Raw genomic sequence first — 27988 nt, forward strand, 5'->3', positions numbered from 1 at the left:
AACAGGGCTGATTTTCCTAAGCTATCAGAGCTTCTCACAGCCAGGTGAAATTTTTAGCATACACACGGTCGTCGTCATGGCAGCTGCCGACCATCACACACCGCTAACCTTTTCGTTCGCTGGGCTGATACTTCCCTTGGAGGTACCATCCAAATGATGTATTCCTATCGTGACCATTGAATAATCCTTAGCCATCATTTTTGCTTCTTTTTTCAGACTCTTCATTTGTGCTAGCTGGAGCTGGCTGGAATTATACGCAAGTGCTGGGATAGTGTTCACTAAAATCAGCTGGAAAGGTTTCTTCTCCTCCTTGTAGCGACACTGAATGTAACGAGAGAAAGCTGAGCGGTAGGTTTTATTGAACAACGTATATACGAGTGGGTTGACAGCTGACGAAAGGTAGCCAATCCAAACAAATACGTTAAGTAGTCCTCCAATGACTTCTTGATTGCATGACTCCTTGCAAATTACAGCCATCACATTGGTGATGAAAAACGGGCACCACATCACAACAAACAGAAAGAAGACAATGCCAAGAACCTTGGAAGCCTTCTGCTCATTGCTGATGGATTGCATGGTTCTCCTCCCAGAAGTCCCCACATCTCTGTTCAAAGAGCGCTGAAAGAGTTTCTCCGAGGACAGGGAACTCTGAGGAAGGAAGCTAAATGAAGCAAACTTGGTCTTTGGGCCAATGTCATTCACGCATAATGTAGCTTCCTTCTGCAGTGACTTGATGGTTAAAAAGTAGGTGACCACCATGATGGTTAGAGGGATGAAGAATGCCACAAAAGAGCCTACTAGGACAAAATTATCATCCACAAGTAAGCAGCTGCCTTTCTTAAACACTTTGGAGTCATCTTGTAATCCAAAGACAGGTACAGGCATGGAGATACCTGAAGGTGGATTAGAGAAAGAAGAAGTTAAACACAATAATAAAACCCGACATTTCCAATCTTCAAGAAAAAATAAACAAAACACTCTTAGCTATACACAGATAATTTCTCAAAGCATAGATGGTTATAGGACCCTTTATAGGGTCCCAGCAAAGAAGGGCAGGGGAAGAGCAGCTCTGGTGTTACACGGGATTTTGCAGTTGCTCTAACCTGAATTCCCTCTCTCCTTCAAGAGATGTAGATGTAGAACACATTTCCTTCCATCCAACTGTCCCATGACACCTGGTAGCAACAAAAGCATAACTTTATATATTCTTGGATCTTGGGCCCCCTCTAATGATCTCCAGACTTGCTCCTTGGTTCCTGCCACCTTGGTAAAGGCTTTTATCAAATATGATCAAGATACCATTTCTTTCTTTTCTGGGGTGGCTTAAGAGTGGTCTTGGGCTGTTTTTCATAAGAGGATTAAGTGTTCTGCCTATGGGTTTCTGACTAGGCTATGAAATACTGCTTTTAGGAGGAAAGATAAATTTTTATCATCAGTCTGAGAGTAATCTTCACTGGGTCTTTTTCTTTTCTTCCAATAATCTCCATACAGTCGACATAGTCTAAATGCTAAAAAAACTTGCCATGGCAACGACCAGAAGAATGATGGGGACAAATTAAACACTGAGAGATACTAATATGAGGCAGCCTGAGATGTGGTTCATTCTGCAGGACTGCAAAGGTCCCTTCATGGTATTGCCAACTGCTACAGGCTGCCCTTTCAACACTCAGCCCTGAAGGCAATGTCAACCGTGCAAACGTTGTCTTCCCCCGGAGCAAAATCAAACAGCTGCTGTTTCTTTGATTGTTGATTTTGGGATTTTTTCAATATATGTCTCCCCCCCAATGGATGCTGCCTCTCCAAGAGAGACAATGTTCAGACAATAAAAGGGGTGATGTGCTGTGAAGACAGCAAAAGTGGAGTTGTGAAGCAGGGAGCAATAATGCAGCCCTGTTTGGATAAAAGTAGCTAGAAGTCTGACTCCTGTGGAAACAGCATAATCTGGGAGCTTCAGTACCCTTTGCATCTTTGAACACAAATCCCAGGTGCTGTATTTGGCTCCCAAGGAAGAAAAAATTAATTAGAGAAGATTTTCTTATGATGTGAGGATGAAGCTGTGCCCTACGTTGTCCCATGTGCACCCAAGAATGTCCTTACTGAAACTCATCCTCTCGACACCAGCATTTCAATGGTACCTCCCTCTGTCTCCCTTCCTTTCCCTTCTTCCCAGTCTGGTGCTTAGACTGGGAGCCCTTTAAAAGCACAGGCTGTCTCTTTTATTTCACACATTCCCAGTGCCCAGCATAACAGCTCCAGTCCTAGAGAGAGGCTGTAGAGTCCAGGCACAGTACAAAACAATAATAATAACAGTAATTATAATATTAGACTATCATTCACTTCAAATGTTCCATTCTTTTGCTGCTTCTGGAGCTTCCACAGAGCTCGCTCTTTTTCTAACACCACTGCTCTTTATTTTTTGAACAACACTGTAGCTTATTTTATCTACACAGCTTTGAACTGAGTCATGGCAATGCCTTGGGCCAGTTTACAAAAATGCTTTTCTTATCTGCCCAGGGCAGAAGCTGGTGGAGAGCCTGTGGTATTGCCCTTTCTCCTTCTGCTGCACAAACCCTAAATGCTTGAACTTGGGCTATGAGAAACCAGTGGGTGAGGTGCAAACTCATGCAGTGCGTGGCAGCTGCCTCGTTGAGCTGATGGAAACCTCCAATGACTCCGGGAAAGCTGTTCCCTAAAAAGGTCCGAGTCAGTCTGAGTGATGGCACAGAGGGACAGGTCACCTGCAAGAGCCACATTACCCAGCCACAGGGTGGCAAACACCTCCAGGGAAACAGGGAATGCTTTGAAGTTCCTTTTCTTTTTTGGATATGTCGTAGGGATACTGAAGGCACCCAACACCTCCCAGCATTACATTTCAGCTGCATGAAGACACAGCGCTAGTCAGAGCCATACCACAAGCTTCCCGTCCACTTCTGCCCTGTACTGATAACAGCAGGGTTGTTGTTTTAATTTAATTTGAAGACCTAGTGTGAGCTGCAGAGATAAAATAAACAATGGTATTGAGAGAGTAAAAAGATGCCTTTCATTGCTACAGACCTTATGGTTCAGCTGCATCAGAAGGTATGGGAGGAGAGGCAGCAGCACTAGAAAGAGGAAAATTTTAGCATAATTGCAAGTTTTTTCAAGTAAAAGACCAAAGTCAGTTACAACTCCTCACCCAAAATAAAGGGCACCAATTCCCCACCTGCTTTGTTTTGTTGTTAGCAGCTTCTGGAGACTGGCATCTAAATCCAGATTTCTGGCTTTAAAAAATGGAAATGAGCTTCAGCTTGTAGCTGGAGTTTCCACATTTCCTTGTCGTTCCTTTAACAAGTGCAAAAGCGCTGCTCACAGCAGAGCTGTAGCAGGCACTGCTAGTCATGTAAGTTTTTCTGAATGACCGTTCAAGGCATCTTTCCCTTACAGCCATGTATAACTGGCCTATATACAATTTGAAAATACCAGAGGTACCACGGTTTGGTAGCGGAGACCATTGACAACTGTAACCTCCTTTTTGCATACACCCCAATTCAGCTGATGCAGGGAATCCTACAAATGATATTGTGGCATTCCTGCATGCAAAAAATTAACTTCCAGCCCAATTCTCTCTTTTCATATCTCTACAGGAACTAAACTTATTGTTCTCCTCCCCAAAGGAACAGAGTTTGTCCCTCTTCAAAAGATAGCTTCTGGCTTCTGCAGCATGAGGATAGCAAATCCCAGTGAGGACACAGGGACCAAATTCAAAGGCAGTCGTGTTTAAACCGTAAATAAAAGAGCTTCCATGTGCAACCCACATCCACAATTTGGATGGGATTTTTAGGAAGCATCACACATAGCCAAGAATGTCACCCACGCGTTACTCCCATTTGGTCAAGATCAGGCTGTTCCTGTAGACCCATAACAAAAAGTCCTGGTCTAAGCTGTATTAGCATTATTGCAGCTGACTGAAATAGTTCTTTAAAGATCGAAGATGACAGATCTATTTCTCCTTGACGATTCAGATGTATAATTTCTTGCTGGTTTTATTGTCCTTGCTTTCCAGCTCCCTGCTCTTGGTGACTGTGGATGTTTAAGAAGACACAGGCTGTGCCTGTGTATTCAAACATCAAGAGAAGAAAATCAGCTTCCCAAGAGAGGATCACGCAGAGCTACCAGGTAGTGACGAACACATATTTGGGAAAAGGACTATGTGCAAACAGTAGATCTGGAGGAAAAAATCTGTCAGGGCTGTAACAGAAGAGCTATTCCACACCCTGACAATTCCACATCCCTGGCTCCCACTAGCTCAAGGTCAGTCTGGAAAAAGGCTTGATATCCTCTAAGTGCTTTTTTATGGTTTATCTTACTCTGCTTCCAAATCAAACTAAGCTGAGGCACAAGGAAGCACTCAGCACAGCATGGGAGCATCCCTTCAAGTACTGGAGGCACATTAACCACTGCGTTTCCAGTTGACATTCCCACTTATATCAGAACATTTTCCCTTCTGGACAAACCCTAAATATTATGTTCCTCTGGTAGAAGGTGGTTTATGTATATAGCTTGATTTATACATAGATGGTTGTTTCAAAGTCTATGGACTTTAGTAAATCACAAAACAGAACCCAAACAATAAAGATGAGTAATAAATCCTGCATTAAACCTCAAGCATTTGGCCACAACTTCAGAATGATAAAAGGCTCTTGAAAACACCAAAGGTTAAGAAGTAAAGTGATAGCATCCTTCTTGTTGTTCTCTCAAAAAGCCTGGTAAAACTGACAAAGGTTGATTTAGTGGCAGGCATTGCTGACTTGCAAATCTTCAGGGGCATACAGCTGCCATAAAACCACTTTAACCGGACAGGTAAACTGGGTTTGCAGCTGCCTTGAGCTGCTGAGACTATCAACGAATCAAAGCCAGAATTTACAATATGCCCTGCAGGGTGGCATAGGGTGGCATTTGGGCTACTTAGGATAAAGAGAAGGAGGGGGGAGTGAACTGAGGTTCCTTCTGTGGAGTCTCCTTCAAGCAGAAGCTGTCAGTCACAGGCTTTCACCTCACATATGTCCGTTTCAATTGATTTGAATACAAATGAGCATTACTATGTGCCTTAATAAATGTCTAAGGGGTAGGAAATAACCTTTTAGAAATGTCATTACAGTTTCTCAACAAAATTCATCACCTTTGTTCACCTTCGCATGAAGAAGAATAAAACCTCCCCAGCTCAAGTTGTAGCAGTCACATTGATTCAGACATACTCTGGTTATGGACCAGATCACGGGCCACTGCACAGAGATGTGCTGTGACCTGGGGACCTCTGAAAGGACTGCTGCTTCGAGAAGGTCAGTCTCTCCTTCAAGCAGCTCAATGTGTAATATTGTCTAATTTCTTTAAAAAAGCCCATGCCTGGTATCTGGTGCCTTTCTGTACTCAGAGAATTTCCTCCTTTGGTATATCTACATGTTCAAACAAGAAACAGCCATCCATGTATACTCATGTGCTACATCCCAAGGCATACAATGCATACCCTCAGTTTCATGTTGTATAAAAATTGCCTTGGTTGCAACATGGCCAGCAGATTATTTTCAATATTTTGGACTGAAATAACCACACAAAATAATATTTATTCTTTTGGGCTACCGCAGTGCCCTGTGCGGATGTTTGCTTGCATTGTGGAATGCAAACCACAGTGAGCCACTTGTGGGAGGCCGTGGACCATGTCCTGCTGTGAGTATCAAGGATGCAAATGTGTCTGGACTTTATATCAGGAGCCGGAGTTTAGCGACAGCTACTTATGTGCTTTCACTTAAACATCTGCAGAAGAGCCACTCAGTCTGGCTCCATGTCTCTGCTTGCGTGTGGCACTCACCATTATGGGAGTCATCGTTTCCCCAGACCTGCAAACACTTAGCTGATTTCTGCATGCACTTGGAAATGTTATTTCCCAACTGACTCATTTCCAGTCATGACAAACCTTTCACTGTTATAATTTGGTTGCTGCCCAAATAGTGACAGCCACATTGCCAACAGCCAAGCTGTGCAGTTTGCTGATGGGTGGCAGTGCAGAAGCAAAAATTTCCACCTGGGGAGAGAGGATGTTGAAAAGCTCTGGGTCGATTGGGAACCACCATCTGAGGCTGCATCTAGTTAGCATGAATGTTGAAAATCTTCTGCCTTTCCTAGTCAGCATGGCAGTGCTGGGCTATAATTTCTCCTCGCGTGTGAGACAAGCACAGACCTCTTTCCTAGTAGCAGGCACACGTGTTGGTGGGGGAAGGAATGGGTGACAAATTTCTCTCACAAATCCCCACATAATATTTGCTTTCAGATGGATTTCCTCAAGAGCTAAGTGAGTCACAGTGCTGGTGGAGCATTGTTTCCTTTCTGTATCCCAAGAGGCCATCCTCACAGGACTGGAGTCAGAGCAGATCCAGGCATTTTCCTTATCACTGTCTATAGGCCAAATTTAGTTTTTTATTTGAGGGCACACACAGAGCTGGTTTTCTGTATATTTCCCTTGGAACACTGTATTTGGTCACACATGTTCTATTTAATACAACTGAAAGGAAAACAACATTATATTTAACTTCACATAGGGGGTGCCTGTTAATACTTGGATTGTTCTATAAATTTTGAAATGGCTTTGTTCTTGGCAGCTCAGAAAATCTCTAAGGAAACATTATTTAGCCTAGTAGGAGATATATTCAATTCTTTTTATGTGATAAAATTATTGTAAATGGTCCTTTAAAATAATATAATGCCATAAATCATCTATTTCATTTTAGGAAAACAAAATCAGAGAAGTCTCAGTGTCTTCCTGAAATGTTTGTCATTTATGTCCTCAGTCCTGAAGCCTGTTTCTTACAAGAACAGAGATATGTATCTCCAAATTAATTTTTAGGACTGTGATAATAAATTAAATAGAAACAGCATTACAGGGAGGACAGAGCAAGAAATGAAGGACAGGTGCCCCTTTTTGACCCAACTGGTTAGAAACACAAGGCTCCAGAGTGGGCTGAGTTATGAGAGAGGAAACCACTGATGGAGTCGCTTACTGCTTTGGTATAATCCTGTTCACTTACAAAATGTGCATGCATCCCTATTTCCTAAAGGCAGCAAGAATCCAACAGCAGGAAGCAGTTTCTTTGCTCTCGTTTTTAAGTGCTATTCCTGCCTATACACACCTCAAATCCTCTTTCTTAGCTGTGCTGCAGGACTTGTTTACAGCAGTTCTGTGTCCTTCGTGTCTGGTCCTTCTTATTTCCTTGTCGCTTTTTCCAGTCCTTCTGAGTATTTGAGGAAGACATAACCTTTAGCAGAGCAATTTCCAACGGAGCCTCTCCACCAATACAGTCTTTGCTTTTCAGCTAGTGACATTATCTTTGGTTTGGGCATAGGCTTCTGCCAAGGTGCTTATTGGCTTCTCACAGCTATCTCAAATAGTCACTAAAGGGACTAACAGAGGCATGTAGAAGTCTACACTTACCAACTAGCTAGAAAGGAAGAAAGAAAGATTGATTTATAAATGTCCTGAATAAATTTATTCTGAAAAAGGATTTAGGGACTGGGGATTTCAGATTATGCCATTCATGTATGCAGCAAGGAGCAATGGTGAGCAGACCCTGGTGGTTTCGACTGGGCAAGCTGAGACAGGGGGTCTTGCTATTGCAACCAAAACCTCTTAGTTTAGTGCCAGCACAGGTTTGCACAGGCTGCCTTCACCTTCTGCTGACTGCAGTGGGCAGAGGGGAGGACTCCAAGGGGTAAGAAATTGCTGGACAAAGCTGTGCTGCCTGGCCTGTTTTTTTATAAGCAGGGAGGCCATGACAATTCGCAAAGCTAGTCTTGGTATCTCATTTGAATATTAGATTTTTTTAGTTATTTCCTAATGTGCTTGTGGTTATTCCCAGGTAATGACTCCTTCACTGCACGTTGCCTCATTTTAACTGAAGCTCTGCAGTGCTTTAGTCTTCGTAGAGTAAAAGTCTTTCTGCTTGGAGTTAGCACACTGGTGACTTGCTGTATGGGACACCCTGCAGGTAAAACCTGCACCTCTAGGGCCAGCACATCTAAAGAGTATGTTCTTGTTCAGTGGAAACCTCAGAAAATTGACAGACTTTATAAATTTATACATGACACATACTTGCATTCCATCTGCTTGTTTATTATAGCATTTGTATCTACTGAGGCACAGAGCTCTTCCTAAAAAAGTAAGAAATACCAAACTACCCAGTAAATAAATTTTTGCACAGTAAGGCTAAAGAACAAAGTAATGTGTACCACATGCCAGATTCTTCCACAGGTCTCCCATGGATTCAATGAATCTCCCTTTTAATGTGCTTGCTTAGGCCTCATGGTCTGATTCTGAGTATTTTAGTGATGTTAAGCCTGGGCGAAGATGTCAAAATACCCCAAACCTACACTCAGTAAGTGTGTCAACTTTTAGATAAAAAGTAAATCTCTTTGCCTTGTGTAGCTTACTCTGCAAAATATAAGTCATTATAAATGCATCTGCAGGGAACAAGAGCGAGGCAAGAAGGCATCTGGGCTTGCTTTTGCAGCAGAAGGCCAGACAGAGCTGTTTAGCTCCAGGATGTCCAGGAGGTTAAAAGCCAATAATAGAGAAAGCCTAAAAATCCTTTTCCTCTTTACTGATCCAGAGGAACCCACTCAATCTGATCTCCAGTAAGGAGCATGCCATCCTGCCACGTAGAGCAAACGTGTCTACCTGAGAAAGCATCACCCTCGTGTTCCTCATGTGAAAACTTAGCCCGTCCTTAGAGATGGGACAAAGAAATGTTTATGGGAGTGGTTCAGCAGTGTTTTGGCACCGCATTGCCACTTCACTTCCAAGATGAAATTGCTCTTCTTTTGCCCTGCTCAGTCCCATGGTTCCCAGATGGTGCTCAGAGTGCGTGGACAACGAGCGTCCGAGTGGCAATGCTGAAGGCGTGCTGAGAGAAGGGCAAACCCCACTCCATACTGGTGATCTGTGTGGATGTCTTAGCTTTCTTCTGCTGCGAGCTGGGCTAGGTTGGATTTGTGTCTGGCAAGAAGCTTCTCTTTCTCATTAGCCCTCCCTCTGGCCAGCTGTTCCTTCTATGTTCTCATGGGGAAGTGCCCAAAGAAGGGAGGGTCAGGGAGACCTGCCTGCAACCTTGGGTGCATTTGAAAATCTGAGAGTATGAACTATGACAAGGAGTAGAAAGGCACAGGTAGTCTACATCCTACTTGGCTCAGAGGCATGCTGATACTACAACATGTCATTTTAAAAGAAGGGGGGCTGAAAATAAGCACTAATTTCACATGGACACACACCCATCTGCACGTGCCCACATACCTGCTCAACTAAGATTGCCAGCTTTTATAAATAACTGAGTCACAAGCTGTGTTTTCATCATCTGAAGTCATCACCATTTACATCAGTCTTGTTTTGATAACAGTGTCTGTAGGTCATTGCAAACATTGGCCATACCCTGAAGACCAACAAGGGCAGTGCCATGAAACCTTTAGCCTGCGGTTTGGCAATGAATCGGTGCTGCTGTATCTGTTAGCTCAAAGGAGATGTCCTGCCAGCTCTCAAGTGCATATGGCAGAAAGGGTACAGGGTAGCAGTGGAGATTTCTGCAAGTTTTGTAGCCCTGTAGTTTGTTGATAGCATTTATATTTTCTGGTGAAGTCTCCTGGGAGGATTCCTCTGCCTGCGCATCGCCCTGCTCTCTATCCCAGCACTTCCAACTGGGACAGTGGCGTTGTCTTTCAGGTGAGGTGGATGGGGCACGTGGCCCCATGTGCCAGCCCTTCCACATGGACTCCAGCTTGCTCTGTGCATCTGCCTGGACTTAATCCCTGCCTCCCACCAAGGAAGGCCTGCCAGGAGGGAGAGAGGATGCTGTCTTATATGTATGGTGCCGAGAGGAAATCAAACCTCAGCTGCAAAAAATCTAGGGGCGAGGGGAGGTTTCTAATGCAACAACAAAAGGCTTTTAAGACCTCCCACCCTGTAATTTCATTGCATTATTATTTACAATGCCAGTTTATTTGCAATCTGATCTTTGGTGAGATTGACACTTATCAATACCCCTGAGTCTGGAAAGAGGAGGGAGTACGGCGGTGCCTGGCTGAGCGTGGACAGGAGGCTGAGGAAGCGGCTTGCCTGGGGGACACTGGCTGAGCAGAGCCAAGTCCAAGGTAGCCAGACGGCAACTACAATCTTGCTGCCAGCTGGAGGGAGCTGGCTTAGTGTTCTCCTCCAGGGAACGTAGGCTGATGACGGCTGTGTAACTACTTCGTCCATGGTGATTAGAAGTGATTAGAAGTGAATGACCTTATGATAAAGAGCTGAGTGTTTAGTTCGAAAAATTACAAGAGGTGCCACAGGTCTCCAGCCTAGATCTGCGCAGAGGGACAAGGTGCTACTCATTCTTATTTAAAGCTCCTGGATGGACAAACTTGCTACTTCTGTGTCTCAGCAAAATGCAGTAGAGCAGATCAAACACCCTTTTTCCTTTCTGTGTACTCAGATAATGTTGTTTAAATAGCATTGATGTTTTTAAGTTCCCTGTAGCAATGGTTTAATTTCTGCTCAAAAGAAGTTACAAATATACAGTTGTCACTGGCTTAGGAAAATAAGTTAATTTGCAAAGGAAAGGGGCCTCTAAGTGGCGTCAACTCCAGCCACTCATGATATCCCTCCTGTTTAGCACAGCAACTTTTTGTATACCATGTCAGATGGCTGCGCGATGTTTGCTCTTCCGGCCCCTAGGAGAATAGATTTGGGGGTAATTGTGCTTTGAGAAAGAACGAAATACCATACGTTTGTAATGATCTTCCCAGATCACATGTTATCAGTTTGCCTTTTTAGCTATTAAGCTCCTGAAGGCTCCTCAGGGCTAACTAATTATATGCTATACATGCTCATACACAGTAATGCTTAAAAAAATATACATAGTAGTAATAAACTAGAAATTATGGAAAGATCTTAGATATTCCACTATCATAAGCAGCTAACTTGGTGACTCCCGGAGCAGTCTAAGTGACAAAATCCTCTACTGTCCCAGTTTTTATACTTTCAGGCTTTTAATTATTACTTTGAATGATTTGTTGAATGCTGATAATTTACTTAACTCTGCCTTAATCCTCCATTGAACGGAATAGAGATTTCTGTTGGTATCTCTCTGAGATTTCTCCAGCAGTGCTGCTTGACCTTGTTGTGTAGTTTAAAAGGAGACTGAATGTAACTATCACATAAGTTGTTTAATTATTATTATTTTTTAGCAACAATTTTGCACTGAGACTGAAGGGCACAGAGAACAAAAACTGTAACTCTTCCGGATTTTCTAGACCCCAGACCACATCCCACTTTAATCCACATCTTTGTCTTGTCTCTCTGTGCCTCCTTTTGTGGTTGCTTGCAGAGGCTGCTGATTAAGCAAATGATCAGCTTCTTACTAGTTATACAAGGAGACTGCGCCAATAGCTGGATAGTTATTGGGGTAGATGACCTGATGAGATGGATAATTTGGAAGGAAAAACAGGGTGAGAAGCAGCTTAGGGACCTGCACTGGATTGAACACCATGGTTCAGGATCCTGTGCTTTATGCTTCGCTGCCCACCCAGTGGATAATGCCCTTCACCCTGACTGAACTGCTCTTTTGTTAAATCAGTCACTGCCCTGGTCACATTTTGAAGATGGCAGGATTGAAGAAGAGATGAAAAAGTGATAGATCATATCTGCCCGTATTTCCCATCTACAGGTGTCTATGTACGTGCTATAGCTTAATCCCTAGGCTTGTCTTTCTGCTAAAGGTCACGAACCACCTTGAAAATGAAAAATACATACATGAACTGCCCTTGCAACAAAAAATGGCTACTCTGGACGCTTGGAGGGACCTCCTCACATTCTGCAGTGGTGTGCAAAGCAGGGCTGCTTTTACTCTGGGAACATTCAACCTAAAACTTTTGGGCACGTTTGTGCTTTAAGGAGAAAGTTACGCTACTCACTCAGTGCACCTGAGACCTAAAACCACACAGCATTTATCTCGGGATACTCACAGTTCGTCTCAGTCTAGGATCCTAGCAATAGTGGTCAATTTGACGTTTCAAAACTCAGATCAAATACAAAATCATAATGAGGGTTATGTTCTGCCAAAAGGAAACAAATCTTCCCAGTGGGTGTGTTTTACATGCGACATAAATGCAGGGCTGAATGCTGTGAAACACACAGCTCCGATTTTGATCAGCCAGGAAAGAGAACTTTTATCGCGATGCCTCAGCCTGCTTTTCAGGAGTTTGACAGGTTGTTTTCCATCAATGACTCTGGAGGACATCATAGGAAAAATCAGCTGACAGGTATTTCTAAATTTGTTGTAGGTAATTAGGAGTATGTTGTTTCAGCTCTGGCAAAACCCCTGACTCTTATTAGCTGGGCTTCTGCTTAGAAATGATGCCAGTGGCATGGGCCAGGAAATGCGTGGGGAAAGTTAATTGCAGCCTGAGAGTGCAACAGTTTGCAATTTTCATGCTAATTGGGGTAAATGTAAGGATTTAATTTTAAAGCATAATTCTGTGATACGTTTCTCTTAACATTATAAAATGCAAAATCTGGCTTAAATAAAACTTAATTCTTTAAAATACATAAAAGCAGCTGTGAAATTGCTCTGTATATTTTAAAATGAATGAAAATTTCTCTGTTATTGACATTTTCTTTTATGCAATACAGTGCTACTTTAACAACACTTTTTAATTTAGTAGGCAATTAAATGCAATTACAATCACAGAATCACAGAATCATAGAATCACTAGGTTGGAAAGGACCTTCAAGATCATCAAGTCCAACCATTAATCCAGCGCCACCATGTTCCCTAAACCATGTCCTGCAGTGCCACATCCACATGCTTTTTGAACACTTCCAGAGATGGCGACTCCACCACCTCCCTGGGCAGCCTGTTCCAATGCCTGACCACTCTCTCAGTGAAGAAATTTTTCCTAATATCTGATCTAAACCTCCCCTGGCGCAACTTGAGGCCATTTCCTATCTTGTCCTATCCAACACCCTCGTCGCCACAACCCCCTTTCAGGTAGATGTAGAGAGCGATAAGGTCTCCCCTCAGCCTCCTCTTCTCCAGACTAAACAACCCCAGTTCCCTCAGCCGCTCCCCATAAGACTTGTGCTCCAGACCCCTCACCAGCTTCATTGCCCTTCTCTGGACACGCTCCAGCACCTCAACATCCTTCTTGTAGTGAGGGGCCCAAAACTGAACACAGGATTCGAGGTGTGGCCTCACCAGTGCCGAGTACAGGGGCACGATCACTTCCCTACTCCTGCTGGCCACACTATTCCTGATACAGGCCAGGACGCTGTTGGCCTTCTTGGCCACCTGGGCACACTGCCGGCTCATGTTCATCCGGCTGTCAACCAGCACCCCCAGGTCCCTTTCTGCCAGGCAGCTCTCCAGCCACTCCTCCCCAAGCCTGTAGCGTTACATGGGGTTGTTGTGGCCAAAGTGCAGGACCCTGCACTTGGCCTTATTAAACCTCATACAGTTGGCCTCTGCCCATCGATCCAGCCTGTCCAGATCCCTCTGCAGAGCCCTCCTACCCTCCAGCAGATCAACACTCCCACCCAACTTGGTGTCATCTGCAAACTTACTGAGGAAGCACTCGATTCCCTCATCTAGATCATCTATAAAGGTATTGAACAAGACTGGCCCCAGAACCGAGCCCTGGGGAACACCGTTTGTGACCGGCCGCCAGCCGGATTTAACGCCATTCACCACAACTCTCTGGGCTTGGCCATCCAGCCAGTTCCTCACCCAGTGAAGAGTAAACCTGTCTAAGCCACGAGCCGCCAGTTTCTCCAGGAGAATGCTGTGGGAGACACTGTCAAAGGCTTTACTAAAGTCCAGGTAGACAACATCCACAGCCTTTCCCTCATCCACTAGGCGGGTCACCTGGTCATAGAAGGAGATCAGGTTGGTCAAGCAGGACCTGCCTTTCATGAACCCATGCTGGCTGGGCCTGAGCCCTTGGTTGTCCTTCAGATGCCCTGTGAGCTCTCTCAAGACCAACCGCTCCATAATCTTCCCTGGTACAGAGGTCAGGCTGACAGGCCTGTAGTTCCCAGGATCCTCCTTCCGGCCTTTCTTGTAGACGGGCATCACATTGGCAAGCCTCCAGTCTTCTGGGACCTCCCCTGTTAACCAGGACTGCTGATAAATGATGGAGAGTGACTTGGCAAGCTCCTTTGCCAGCTCTCTCAGTACTGTCGGGTGGATGCCATCAGGCCCCGTAGACTTGTGGGTGTCCAGGTGGTTTAACATGTCCTTGACTGCTTCCTCCTCAATTATGAAGAGTATATTGTGCTCTCCATCCCCATCTTCCAGCTCAGGTGGCTGAATACCCTGTGGATACCTGGACTGGCTATTAAAGACTGAGGCAAAGAAGGCATTAAGTACCTCAGCCTTGTCCTCGTCCTTGGAGACAATGTTCCCCGCCATATCCAGTAGGGGATGGAGATTCTCCTTGCCTCTCTTTTTGTTGTTAATATATTTGTAAAAACATTTTTTATTATCCTTTACGACTGTAGCCAGACTGAGCTCTAGCTGGGCTTTTGCCTTTCTAATTTTGTCCCTGCTTGACCTAACGAGATCCTTGTACTCTTCGTGATTTGCCTGCCCCTTCTTCCAGAGATGATAAACTCTCCTCTTTTCCCTGAGTCCCAGCAAAATCTCCCTGTTCAGCCAGGCCGGTCGCCCTCCCCGCCAGCTCGTCTTACGGCACATGGGGACCGCCTGCTCCTGTGCCTTTGAGATTTCCTTCTTGAAGGCTGTCCAGCCTTCCTGGACCCCTTTTCCTTCAGGACTGTCTCCCAAGGGACTCTCTCAACCAGTGATGTACAGATAACAGAGTTTATAAATCCCAGCGTGATTCCCTGTGCACTTCTTTTCTGCCCATTTATATTGCATGTGGCTTCTGCTACGCAGAAATCCTGGTTCCTCTGATTAGAGATGCTTAAGTAATTTGTTGGTCAATATAGGATCTCCTTTTGAGCATGTACTGTTGTAGAGACCTACTGGAAAAAGATCAGAGCAAGCTTGTGCTGCATTTTGCAACACCTCGTGTAGCACTTTCTGCAGAAAAGGGTATCCTGCGGTAGGACCTAGGCTCATCCCTGAATGGGGAATCCATTCTGGATTCTTGTATGTACTGCACGCTGTGCTGGGTACACGACTGGCTAAAAAATATGGCCTTTCAGAGAAGGAGGAATAACTTACAATAGGCACTGTACTGTTACTGCCTTTTTTCTTCAAACATTCCATTTACTCTGACGTATCCTACAAAGAGAGACTGGCTGATTATAGGTCGTATTGCCAACCACGAACAGTTACTTACTCATTCAAAGAAACCTGATAATAGGACCAGCCTGGTCCAATTGAACTTAATGCTTTTTTGATGGTTTGCTTCAAGGGGAAGAAGAGCATGGTCCTTATGGTCTTCAAAGCAAAAGCAAGTTTAAAAAAAAAAAAAACAAACAATGAACAAATTGTATCATCAGTACCCTGAATAACCAGGTTCTTTCCACATAGCTCCACTATTAAAAATACAGCTTTATCATTTAAAACTTGCCCTTAAAAATAAAACCAAAGCAGAGAGAAAAGCCACACGTTAATGTTGTGATCACTCTTCATTCTTTTTTTCTCCTGTAAAGTCAAATGTTTCTTGCAAAAGAAGTGCTCACAAAATGGGTGTGTGCCTTTTGCATAGGAAGGAAAGTGGTAAATGGTAAACACAAGGAAAATGGTAAATGTACATATAATAATTATTCTTCATTTGACAATACATCTGTACTGGTATAATGTTTTCTTCCCCCTCCAGGTGTATGCCAGGTTGCTCAATGTCTCTGGTTTGGAAATGTGGACCTATGGATTTTTATGTTGTTTCTTTATCCTTGTATTTCCAAATTTGGAGAATTTAGAAAGCAGTTCAATCATTACCATTCCTTTGAGCATTTTTGCATAAAGAAAAGTTCAAAATGCAAGCTTTTTTAACCTTCACAGTTATGAGAGGAAGATATGTGTGGTAAGCTGTTGGTCTGGTGGATGAGATGTGTTCACTCTTCTAGGAAGAACAAATCAAGCAAAGGACTCTGTTACCTGGGAAATACGGGAATAACTTACATCAATGAGGAAAGTAAATACGATATTTATGTCTTTCTCAGATACATCTTAAGGAACATCTCATAACCAGAATACATGTGCTAGCCAAGTCAGAAATGTGCATCACAACATTGAATGTTAACTTCCTTTGGACAAACCTACGCATGAAGTGCTTGTTTAGTCATTAGTTGTCACTGCTGATGGAGCCGTTAGTATGGCAATGAACTTTCTACTGGCATGATTGTCGCTGACTACTGAGCCTCATACCTTGTGTCTCTATAAAATAGTACAATGAAGATCCTATTTCTGTGAGATGGTGATGAAGCACTAATACTTTGTTTATGAAATTTTGTGCCATGGATCTTCATTATAGTTAATGCAAATTCCTCAAAATATTGTGTCACAAATTGTGACATCATCTTTATGGCATTTTATTTTTATGGTGACATCTATATCCACAAATTGAAAAGGTCCCAGGGGATTGCCCAAACACAAAACCTACAATGTTTGCCCTTGAGATCCTCCATCTGGAAAGAGCAAACAGTATGTTCACTCTCTGGGAGATGATTTCATGAGCATGATAAAAAAACCCAAAGAAATGTTAACTAAGGAAATTATTATAAATGCTGCTAAGAATGCAAAGCCAAGTTTTCAAAAGAAATGGAAGCGAAGTGAATGACTACATGGTAAAGAAATTAGTGTATCAGATATTTCAGGTTTAGCTCTAGCACCTCCAAACTTAGGTGCTCAACTTTAAATCTATATTGTCAGAGTACAGTGCTCTGTGTAATTATTTGCAATTTTATGTATTTTGGCAGTGTATTCCATGTTATAACAAGTGGTCTTTTCCTATGCCAAGCCATTCCTAAATTAGACTGGAATAAACTGGCAAAATTATAAGTACATCATCTGGAAGAAACAGAGGATGTGGTGGATCCAGAACAGGGATGCCCAACCTGCAGCCCCTTGGCTATTTGAAAACAGTAAAGGGGACTTTCAACTGAAAGCTGTCCTTGGCGGAAGGAGGAGTGAGCTGAAAGAGGCCAAAGCTGTCAACAAACCACAACCCAGAGATGCTGGTGGTTGTAGTCTCCTCGTCCCAACTGCTTCCCTGGCCCTTCGTACTCTGTAGGATGACGAGACGTCACGCAGAGAAATTACAGGCTGACCGGGAAGGAGGTGTAAGCCTCTATGTCAGCACAGAGCTTCACACTGCCAAATTATCAGAGGGCTCAGTTGCACTGGGCATGTTTCATACACCTGGAGGTAACTTTTTGCACCCTGCACTTTGGAGAATATTGCTTCACATACTACCATATTTCTGTATTTTTGAAGCTTCGAAAGCAATGGCAAAATTTCAAGAGAGTTATGTGATGGGAAATATTTCACCAGCTTCATCCAGCCCCACTTTGGACTTTTTTTTCTGCATGAAAAGTACTGAATAAATCTAAGTTGTTAGTGACTGGGAAGAGAAGAGACTGCCTGAAGGCAGTGAACAGATGTGTAGGCTGTGTGAGAAATGATAAGAAAAAACTCAGCTAAGAGGATTTGGTCTTCATCAAACTTCACATTACTTAGACCATTAACAGAGGAATAGACAGAAATAAGGACTGAGGAATGATATATATAAGGGCTTAACATTCATGACTGTAATTCTTTTATGTGGCCCTTTCAAGTATTTTTAAAGGAGAGAATGATGCGTTGTTGGCCTCTTGCAGAGCAGTATGTTTCTTAGGCCCAGTTAGGCCTCCAAGGTGCTTTAGCTGTATTGTTCAGCATAAGCTCTATTTCCAATTCTATAGGTTCCAGTTAAATGCTATTCAAAATTCAACTCTAATTTTCCTAGGAAGGGGAAATGCTCGGGCTTTTTACACCTGTTCTCAGTAATGACCTCTGTGCTTTAAAACAAATGGAGTAATTTTCAGGGTTTAATGAGCTTTTGCTTTCAACAGCTACAAATAATCTAATTATCTAGCCACTCTGGGTACTGGATGATTTAAGAATTAAAGACACGATTAGAATCTGTTACAGTAATTAGAATCCATTTTAAACCAATTGCCTGTGGCATTACATGGTCTAGTAAAAGAAAGGTTGCTGGCTAAATCCTCTTCTTCCACTAAATGCAAAAACAAATGTTAGTACAATTTTTTTTTTAAGTAGAAAGTAAAGATTTCAGAAGCCAAGTAAATCAAATTATCTGTGCTTTTTTCATCTGTTTTTAAGTACTTCATGTATCACTGAAGCCAACGGAAGGAAGACCACTGATTGACTGGTCTTTGGATCAAATTCACTGATTAAATTTGTGAATTTAGTGAATAAAAGGAAAATTACAAATTTAGTGAATGAAAGTGTTATTACTTAGGTAAATTAGAAGTCATAATGAAAGAGACGTGGGTAGATGGGAAAGCACTAGGAGGACTTCTTCATGCCCCACAAATCAGCTAGAAGTATTTGCAGGAGTCAGCGAACAGGTGGATAAGCGTGATCCAGCTGATATAATGTTCCCGGATTGCCAGAAAGCTCTGACAACACTGTTTTGTCAAAAGACTGGTAAAGAAATTAAACTCTAATGGCAGAAGAAGAAAGGTTCTCTTGTAGAAAAAAAGATGGGCTGAAAGACAGAAAACAAAGGGTAGGAATAAATGGTTTATTCCACAGTGAAGGCGGTAGAAGGTAGCATCCAACAGACCTCTGTGTTCATCAGTGCTGTTCAGCTCATCCATGACCTGTCTGCGTGGACACTGGAACTGAGTAAATGTGCTAGTGACACACAGCTGTTGGCTGTAGATAATTGCAGAAGGTCCTCATAAATCTCATCTAATGGACAGCAAAATAGCAGACAAAATTTAGTGCTAAGTTGTACAGTAGTTGAGGGGGAACCCTATCTATGACTATTTGTCATCACTCAGGAAAGAGAGGAAGGCCATGAAAATGGTCAGAGGGCTGGAACACCTCTCCTATAAAGAAACACTGAAAGAGTTGGCGTTTAGCCTGGCGAAGGCTCCAGGGAGACCTGATCACAGCCTTCCAGTACTTCAGGGGGGCTTATAACAAAGATGGGGACAGACTTCTTAGCAGAGCCTGTAGTGACAGGACAAGGGGCAAGGGCTTTAAACTGAAAGAGGGTAGATTTTGGTTGGACATAAAGAAGAAAATTTTTTACAATGAGGGTGGTGAGACACAGGCACAGGTTGCCCAGAGAAGTTGTGGATGCCCCATCATTGGAAGTGTTCCAGGTCAGGTTGGGCGGGGCTTTGAGCAGCCTGATCTAGTGATAGATGTCTGTACTCATGGCAGGGAGGTTGGACTAGATGATCTTTAAAGGTCCCTTCCTGCTCAGTGTGCAGACATGTTCATAAAGACTGAAAGAATGGTAGGGCTTATTAAGGTGGGAATTGAGAACAAGGCAGAAAACATTACTACACCACGTGAATTCATGGCGTGTCCATGTCTTGAATATTGTGGTCTGGCCACCTATGTCTCCAAGAGAAGCACTACAAAAGATTCAGAGAAGGGTACAAAGATGACCTGGGCATGGGATACTGCCACACAAACAGAGACTCTATAGATTGAGACTCAGCCTAGTAAAGCAATCATTGAGGGAGGTCTGTGTGAGAGGGTGAACTAAGGATTTTGACAGTGAGGGAGCTATTGAGGGTCTCTGATCAGCAGGTTCCCCCCTTTCCCCTAGTAAAACAAGCCTCTACACAGAGGAACACAATGTCTTTCATTTCTTTCTCTTGCTTTTTCCCCTCTGTCTCGTACATCATAAAAGTTCACAGGGCACCAGCTCAGCTGCAAACTGCAGGAGCAAGGGGAAGCCAAAGGATATCTGGCTGAGGCTGGAGGGCAAAACCTTGAGAAACTCCCACCTCTCCAAAGTAGTCAGCGAGATGGCAGCCACACCGTGCACCGTGGAGAGCATGCTCTGCCCAACACCATCTCCGTCTGTGCTAGCTGTAGCTGTGTGAAAATGCAAAGATTTAAATAATTTCTAGCCCTGCCAATCTAAGTAGCACTGAGAGCCTGGCCACTGGTAAATGATACATAGAGCACCTCTTTGTTCAGAAACCATTCCCTATTAGTAAACAATATAGAAAGCACCTTGTTCTTCAGAAACCATTTCTTATCTATTGTGAGTTGGATCGTGGTAGATCAGGAGGACAGGGTGAACAACTGACTGACAGCAAGTTGCGTGGGTGGTCTGGGATCTATCAAGGTTCCTTATAATACTGGCGTTTTTTGTCATTCTATTAGTATAGCAATATGCCATGGTGCAAGTTCAGTCCAGCCCAGCAGTGAGTAGCTCAGCAACTTCTTTATAGCTTGCTGTGTGTTTGCTTCCCTGTCCGTCCTCAAGAGCACATCACATTTGCCAGAGCTCATTCATGACACGGTTGCCAGGCTGGGAACGGACCTGTTTTCCTTCAGCTTGACTCCCCATGCCCCTTGCTTCCACAGGACTAGCAAACCAGCTCAGCACCACTTCATTACTGCACGCCTCAGTGTGCTTGCCTGAACTAATTTATATCTATTTAACCTACTTGCTGTTTTGATGACATGGGATGTGTGAATGAGATGTTTACTCTACCAACCCACCTTATTTTCCCAACATCTACTGTTCCTTTACACGTGTCCTTAATCCAGCTGCAGTAAAGCAGGACTCTGTCCTCTTCACTCATGCCACACTTGAATGTTTTCCAATAAAATAAGGAGTTGTATTTTTCAGAGTTATAAAAATAGGGACCATGTTGCTATCACTTGCCATAGTAATAACAAAGAACATCTGTGCCTTATCTGATCACAGTTAAAAGAAAATTCTCTAGAGAGCAGAGAAGGTGTTTTTTTACGATGGGTAAGTTGTTATCAGTTATTACAGCAAAGAATAGTCCTAATTTTTGAAATTAAATATCAAGATATCAAAGAACAAAACCCTCCTGCTACAGGCCATAAACCATGTTCTAACTAATAGGGCTTAAATAGTAATTTTTTCTGGATTAATTTTAATAGGGAGCTAATTCAGATAATCTGGCAGTGAGCCACTGTCTAAGGAAAGGTGCTGAAAGATGCACTAGTTTGCCCCTGAAATGGTCATTCTGATCATTCTGTAAATTTATTTGTGTTTAAAAAGAACAGTAATTTCACACACACTAAGCACAGGCACCACACAAATGCAGACAAACACAGTACATACAAATTTAAGGCATGCTTGACTTTTTTATGTTATATGGAGAATGCAATGAAAACGCTTGCACTTAGTGCCCAAGACTGGAAAAACTGGACCAAGTCATATGTTTTCTACTGGATTGATAAAAAAAGTGATTGTAGAGATATGGGGTATGATTCATCTAATCCAAATGAAGATTTCTACATCTGAGTTTCCCTAGGCTTCCTTTATAGTTGAGAGCTAGGTATTTTTAGGATGAACTTCACCTGGCCTGTGCTAGACATCTACATCTGATCGGCTGAATGCACCCCAGAGCCATACGGGATGCTCTTGAACCTCACCAGGTCTTGGAGGATGTGGAACTGTCGTCCTGCTGAGAGAGGGCTCCCACTGTTTCTTGCTGCACAGCAGAAGAAACAGCTATTTTAAATCATGAAAATCCTAGACTACTTTTTCTCAGACTCTGGGCCAGGATCAAGAGGGAGGCCAGGAGACAATTCAGGGCAGCAAGCAGCAGCATTAGGCATCATCTCCTTTCCTTCCCCTTGGAAGAATGGTAATGGATTACAGTTACCCCTTGCAATAATTTGTGTTAGTCAGGGAAGTGGCTAATTACCTTTGATTGCTGGCAACACTCATTTCTTCCAGGGCAAGACAGTGAATTTTTTCTGCTTCTGAGTAAGTGAGCTGCCAATGCTCAGGGGGTCTACAAAACCAGGTGAGCTGAAAGGGAGCTGTGCTTTCAACATGTTTGAAAACCACTGACCCAGGTGTGTGAGGAAATCCCTGATGGCATCAGAGACCAAGCTCTTTCTACCTCCCTTGCCATGAAACTGCTCTAGACTGAGGGCGCTACCACCATGGGAATGGAAGAGTGACACTCCCATGCCTAGTTTTGAGCCTGTGGGTTTTTCCAGTGAAACGATTCATCTAGGGAGTCATTCAGGTCACCTATTTTAGGCTGCAACTCTGAACTCTACTGTAGAGAAACTTCTCTCATTTATGGTGTACACAGAGTATCTAATGCCTCCTAAATAGGATGCATAAATACCCTACCCTACGCACCGAGAAAGGCAGAAAAGATCTGCCCATAAGAAACATCTCTTACCCTAATAAGTTGAGAACAACTGACTGACCAAACATAAAACAGGGAAATGTTTCTTTCATTTGAGATCATTTTTTCTTTTCAAATGTTTAGGTAGTGGTGGATAATCAATATGGGAAATAAACACATCTTTAAAACAAACTTGAACCCAGTAGTCCTATCACTGATGTGTGTCCTTTCAGTGACAGTGCTGCTCAGTTCTTCTCAATTTCCCATTGTCATTGTCGATTTCCATTGCATAATTACTACATTATGGCACTTCTTAGACTGTGTCAAACAAAATATTGCAGGCAGAGAATACAGTTTTAGACTGCAATATGTATGTCAAATCCGCTCAAAAGCTAGAAATCTGCAATTACATGCTGAAATATGGACTCACTTACCAACTGATATGGTCCAAACAGCAATTATTTTTGCAAAAGCCTTAGTTCTTGAGTTAAACTGGCTATGATGGATGGGATTTCGAATGGCAATATAGCGATCCAGTGAGATGGCACAGAGGTGCATGATGGAGGCAGTGGAGAAGAGCACATCCAAGTAGATCCAAATGGCACAGAGCTTTGTAGGTAGAGGCCATGTGTATCCTGCACAAGAGAAAGTTGTCATCAGCTAAGAATGTGACATACTCACATCTTTTGTTGTGACACATATGTCTTAGTGCATGTATCCTTCTAGTAGAGGCTGGTAGTAAGTGATGCCTTCAACAGAAGCTGCTTGACACTGTTTTAAGAAACCTTTTTTATTTGCTTGCAACCTTCTAACTGTAACTTTTAAGAATAACTCTGCTTCTTCCCCAGGCTACAAGCAGTGTATATTTTTTTCTTTTTAATTATATTTGCATAATGCTAATACTTGATGTTATAATTAACCGTTTCTGGCAGCAAATCTATGGAAAGAAGCAATTTTGTCATTGTAAACCTGCAAGTTCTCAGTTTTGTTTTAGGACTTTTTATCTACGTAATTACTGCATTATTAACACCTGCTGATATGCAAAGCTACCTAAATTCTGAAACTGAAACTTTAGATTTTGTGGCAGCTGAAGAAAGAAAGGTATTTTGTTGCATAGCGGTGATATATATCTCACCTCCTTAGGCACCTACCACATAGTTAAATAAGGATATTCCCTGTATCGATGAATATTGATAGGTTCCTCCAGAGAGAGCAATCCAAAGCAAATGCATTAGTGTTTAGCAATATCCAATCTACCTCTTCTTTGCTGCAAATTAAGCCTCCCCTTTTCCCTTGTTCTTTCCACTAGCCATGAAGAATAACTGATTGCTGTCCTTTCTGGAAGCTATTGGAAGATGGCTATCATGTCTTGCCTAGTTTTTTCTTTTTCTCTTACAGACTAAACAAAGCCAATTACTTTATCTTTTACTTACAGATGATACTTTTAAAACTTTTGCGCTTCTTGTTTCTCTGCCCTGGAATCTATTTAATTTATCCACATCTTGCTTATCTTTCGGTGACCAAAATAAGACTCAGTACTCTTGTAAAGGCCTCCCGACTGCTAAGTGAAATACACGATTGCTTCATCCGTCTTGCAGAGAAAGTCCTTACTTGCACAACCTGGAATGATGAGTGCCTTTTGTATAAAAATATCATACTAATGACACATGCTTAGCTTATGATAATTTTGACAGACAGATCTTGTTCAGCATTCCTGAAGCCTGGGCAAATTTCCCCAGCAGTAGTTGGTTTGCTATCTTTATCACCACGGAATGTTATTTGTTCATTTCAGACTTTCTCTTCAGGGGTCCAGATGATTGTTGATGATTCTGATCCTGTCCCTCTGAATGCTTGTAGCCTCTCCCAGCTTGGTGTTTTCGGAAAGGTGTGTAAGCTCATACTCTACACACAACAAGATTTGCAACAGCAGGAGCAGAAGGAGAGGCAGAGGAGCTAGGTCTGTGCCTAATTAAACTTAGTCTCAGTAAGCACTGGGGAGACTATTTCTTGGTCCTCTTGGAAGGACCTGTAATATGAGCTGACCCTGACAAGTCATACAGCATTTATGGATATGTTTTATCTTGTTTTCTGGTCTTCCAATGGGGGGGTCCAGTCTCTGAGGTGTGTGTTACATGAGGGCTGGCTTTCAGGGGCAATGTCTTCCCAGCAGCATATCCCTGTCAGGCCAGGACAGTTTACACAGAGAAAAGCGATAAAGTATTTTTACACTTGACAACATGCATCTGTTCTCTTGCTTTGGTGACCTTTGGGAACACATTTGTCATATCCCTCTAGGCCTCTTGTCCTTGCTCTAAACCCGGATGGGGCAGGGATAAAACAGCATCCATCAGATAAGCTACCTTGGAGACTACAGGGAAAGTACAGAGCCAACTGTAGGTGCCATAAGAGTTAGGAAGGGTGTAGATAACATCCTCCAGGCAGGCCTTCGGACATTTTATGTGGCACATGACGCAAGGCAGCTTTGCCTTGGGCTGTGCTCTGGCCACTGTCCGATTCACCCCTCCACACGTCCAAGAGGAAACAAAACAAAACAAAACATGGCTGCAATTTAAAGACTGGGTAGGCAGGGAAAGTTTTACAGGGTATTTCATGTTGTCCATGTGAGCTCATGAGGTCCAGGAGCTCATATTGGGGAGTCCCATCCAAGGGACAGGCAAGTGTTGCTTGTGCACCTGTGCATTTTCAGGTTGAGAGGCTGAGAGGGAGGTCAGGCAGAGGAGATAAGATTTCCTTCCTGATGTAGCCAGTTAATAGTATCCAGGAGATGAGAAATGCTTTCTCACAAGGCCTTTCAGGCGAGGAGGCAAACAAGTGAAGCTGGCCAGGATGGCTGGGCTGCTGCTTGTTGGTAACAGGAGGTACAGGGAAAATGTTCTGAGTGAAGGCCTAAGGAAATGCTGTGAAGGGAGGGGAGGGGAGAGGGAGGGGGAGAGTCCATAGGCACAGGCAGTTGCTGAGAAGGCCCTGTGCACCATCCTGCCCTGTCAGAAGCACATAAGCCGAGGCCATGTCTAAGGTCAACATTCGGCTGGTCAGGAGCCCTCTAAAATGCCTGGTCCTTCCACTGCAGCAAGGAGTCACCCAGCATCTGCCAATAATCCCAACAGCTTCTCCATGTGGGCATGGGGCAAGTCTCTGAGGCAGGAGCAATAGGCATCTGGCACGCAATGCATGTTTGGGTGGGAACCAGTGTTGTTGTTCAACTCTGTGAATTTTCTGTTCTGTGGGCATGTCCACCTTGGTGGATGTCTTTTTTTTTTCCAGTGGAGGCTCATGCTGTTGAGTAGATGGAGAAGCCTGCCTGGCCCAAAGGGTGCAGTCTGGGCAAATATGTGGCTGGTGTGGCCAGGGCATTTGAACAGGGATTGTCCACAGTAGCCATAAAGCTCTCAAGAAGGAAATCATCTCTCTCTGGAGCAAAACAGTCACAATTCCCCTTTAAAGGGCTGCGGGGCGGGTGGTGGAGCACCCTTGTTCTGCAGCCTTGGAGAAACCCTGGCAGAGCGAGGCAGATGCAAAGACCCCCAGTTTGGGCTCAGGACAGTCTACACAGGTGATGTGGCTGATGCTGGCTGCATCCTGGCCTTCCTCTGGGTGGCTGAGGCTGAGCAAATGCTCCTGCATAAGGGCAGGTTTCCCTCTGCACTGGTCATCCTGGAGGTTGATGGTGCACCATGCCAGGACAGCTCTTCCGGCACCTGCGTGCACCACCAGATGATTTTTCACCCCAAGTTACCCTGCAAAGACTTCCCCTTCTTGACCTTGCAAGGGAAAAAGCGGGGAGAGGGGAGGCAAAGCCTGCACACTCCCTCCCCCGTGGCTTTAGGTGCCCTGCTGCTCCTCCGCGCCAGCGATGGCCAAGGAGGCCGGCGCAGCCGCCCATCCGCGGGGAAGGTCGCGGCTCTGCGGCGTGCAGGAAATCCCGCATCCCAACCTCCGAATCACTTCCGAGCCGCGGATTTCGGGCGCCTCTTTCCTCGCAGCGGAGCCCGGCCAGCAGGAGTCCCTGTTGCATGTCTCAGGGAATCACGCAGGATTTTAAAGGGTTTTGCTAATCTCGCGCATCGGACAGTTTCTGCTCCCGCGGCTCTGTTCTACGCCGTTTTCTCCATGTGTGGGAGAAACACCACAAACGCAATAAATCACAACGTTATGCCATCACTGATGCCCCATACAGTTTGCAAATGCTACTGAGGGCAATCTGTGTAGAAATACTGCAACTGGGAAATAAACTTCCAGTTTTCTGGATGAAAACCCTCTTAAGTCACAGGCTCATGCTTGGACCTTTAGTCCCAAAATAGTGAAGCAACAGAAATCTTAATCTTTGCAAACAACCTCACTTTCCTCCTGACGTTGTCTGGCTTCTCCTTGAACTGTATTCAGTTGTGGCACTGGAAAACTCATTTCTCGAAGTTTAGGGATACAACAGGCTGACAATATTGGTACTGAACACATAGGCTGCTGCTTTTTTCTACGTGAGCTGTGCTGCAAGTGATTTTGGTGAAAATGAGAAGAAAGATCTGCTATTAATCACCTACAAGGGTATGAACTGTGAGCCATTAACTTAACTCTTAAATAACTTCTCTTAAGAAATCATAGCTTTGCATGTGTAAATGTTACTAAAAATTAGGCAGAATTATTTTCCATCCTTTTTTTAACTCTTATAATATTTATTCCAGCATTTGCTGGTAAGTAGATGTCTAAACAGGGTATTTGTATTAAGAAAATTATTTATATTTTTATTACTTCATTAAAAATATTGAAGGGGTTGTCTACTTGCATCTCAAGATAGTCATTAGTGCCTCTGTGCATATTTGCAGAGCAAAGTAACTGGCAGGAATTCTCATTAGGAATATCGAAAATTATGAACCAGGGGAAAAAACTGAAAGAATAGACAGAACAAAGCATTTTCATGTACACTTTGAGACAATTCATCCAGCAACTGAGTAATAAACTAATGTTCTGAACTGTGTTTAAAATGCCTGTAAATAGAAATATAAAGTAGGAAGAGAATTAAGTACTTCACTTATTCTTACATCCATTAACCAATTACATATATTTCAACTTGTGTGGAGTGATTACAGTTTTTGTTGTAAGAGAATGAAATAATAATAACAACAACATATGCATGCAATGTTTAAAGCTTCCCAATACATGCAATAGGTTCCACAGCTTATACTCACCGTACAGTATGGTTAACATTGACACAGGCATGACAAGGAAACCCAGCAGCATATCTGCTATTGCAAGTGACATTAGAAAATAGTTAGTGGCATTCTGTAGTTTTTTCTCCAGCGACACAGCCATGATGACAAGAATATTCCCAGCAATAGTTAAAACAATCACTATCACTGTCAGCAAAGCTGGCCAGTTTTTCTGTGAATGCTGCAACAGGGAAGGGTAGCACGGTGTGCTCATGTTACTTTCACACGAAAGATTGGTTAGGTTTTCAGAATCCACAGTCAAGTTAAAGAGATGCGATAGATTAATCTCTCCAGCTCCATAAACATTTCTGTAGAGTCTTCTCTCATGATTTATTTGTATTAAGGAGTTTGCAGTTGGGTTCACAGAACTCTCCTCATCACAAAGAATATCCATTGCTAAGTCCGAAAC

General features: G+C 43.4%; 1 protein-coding gene across 1 annotated transcript; it reads right to left on the reverse strand.

Annotated features, from left to right (window-relative positions):
• Window positions 1-93: 93 nt before the first annotated feature.
• HTR2A (5-hydroxytryptamine receptor 2A) lies at window positions 94-27988 on the reverse strand (the record flags this gene model as incomplete). The annotated part of the gene is made up of 3 exons (XM_082005667.1): window positions 27559-27988; window positions 22789-22989; window positions 94-893 (listed from the first exon to the last, which is right to left on the reverse strand). The coding sequence occupies exons 1-3, from the start codon at window positions 27971-27973 to the stop codon at window positions 94-96; spliced, it is 1416 nt and encodes a 471-aa protein (XP_081861793.1). The 5' UTR covers window positions 27974-27988.

The sequence above is a fragment of the Phaethon aethereus genome (genome assembly GCF_964289735.1).
Source record: "Phaethon aethereus genome assembly, chromosome: 1".
Lineage (NCBI taxonomy): Eukaryota > Metazoa > Chordata > Aves > Phaethontiformes > Phaethontidae > Phaethon > Phaethon aethereus.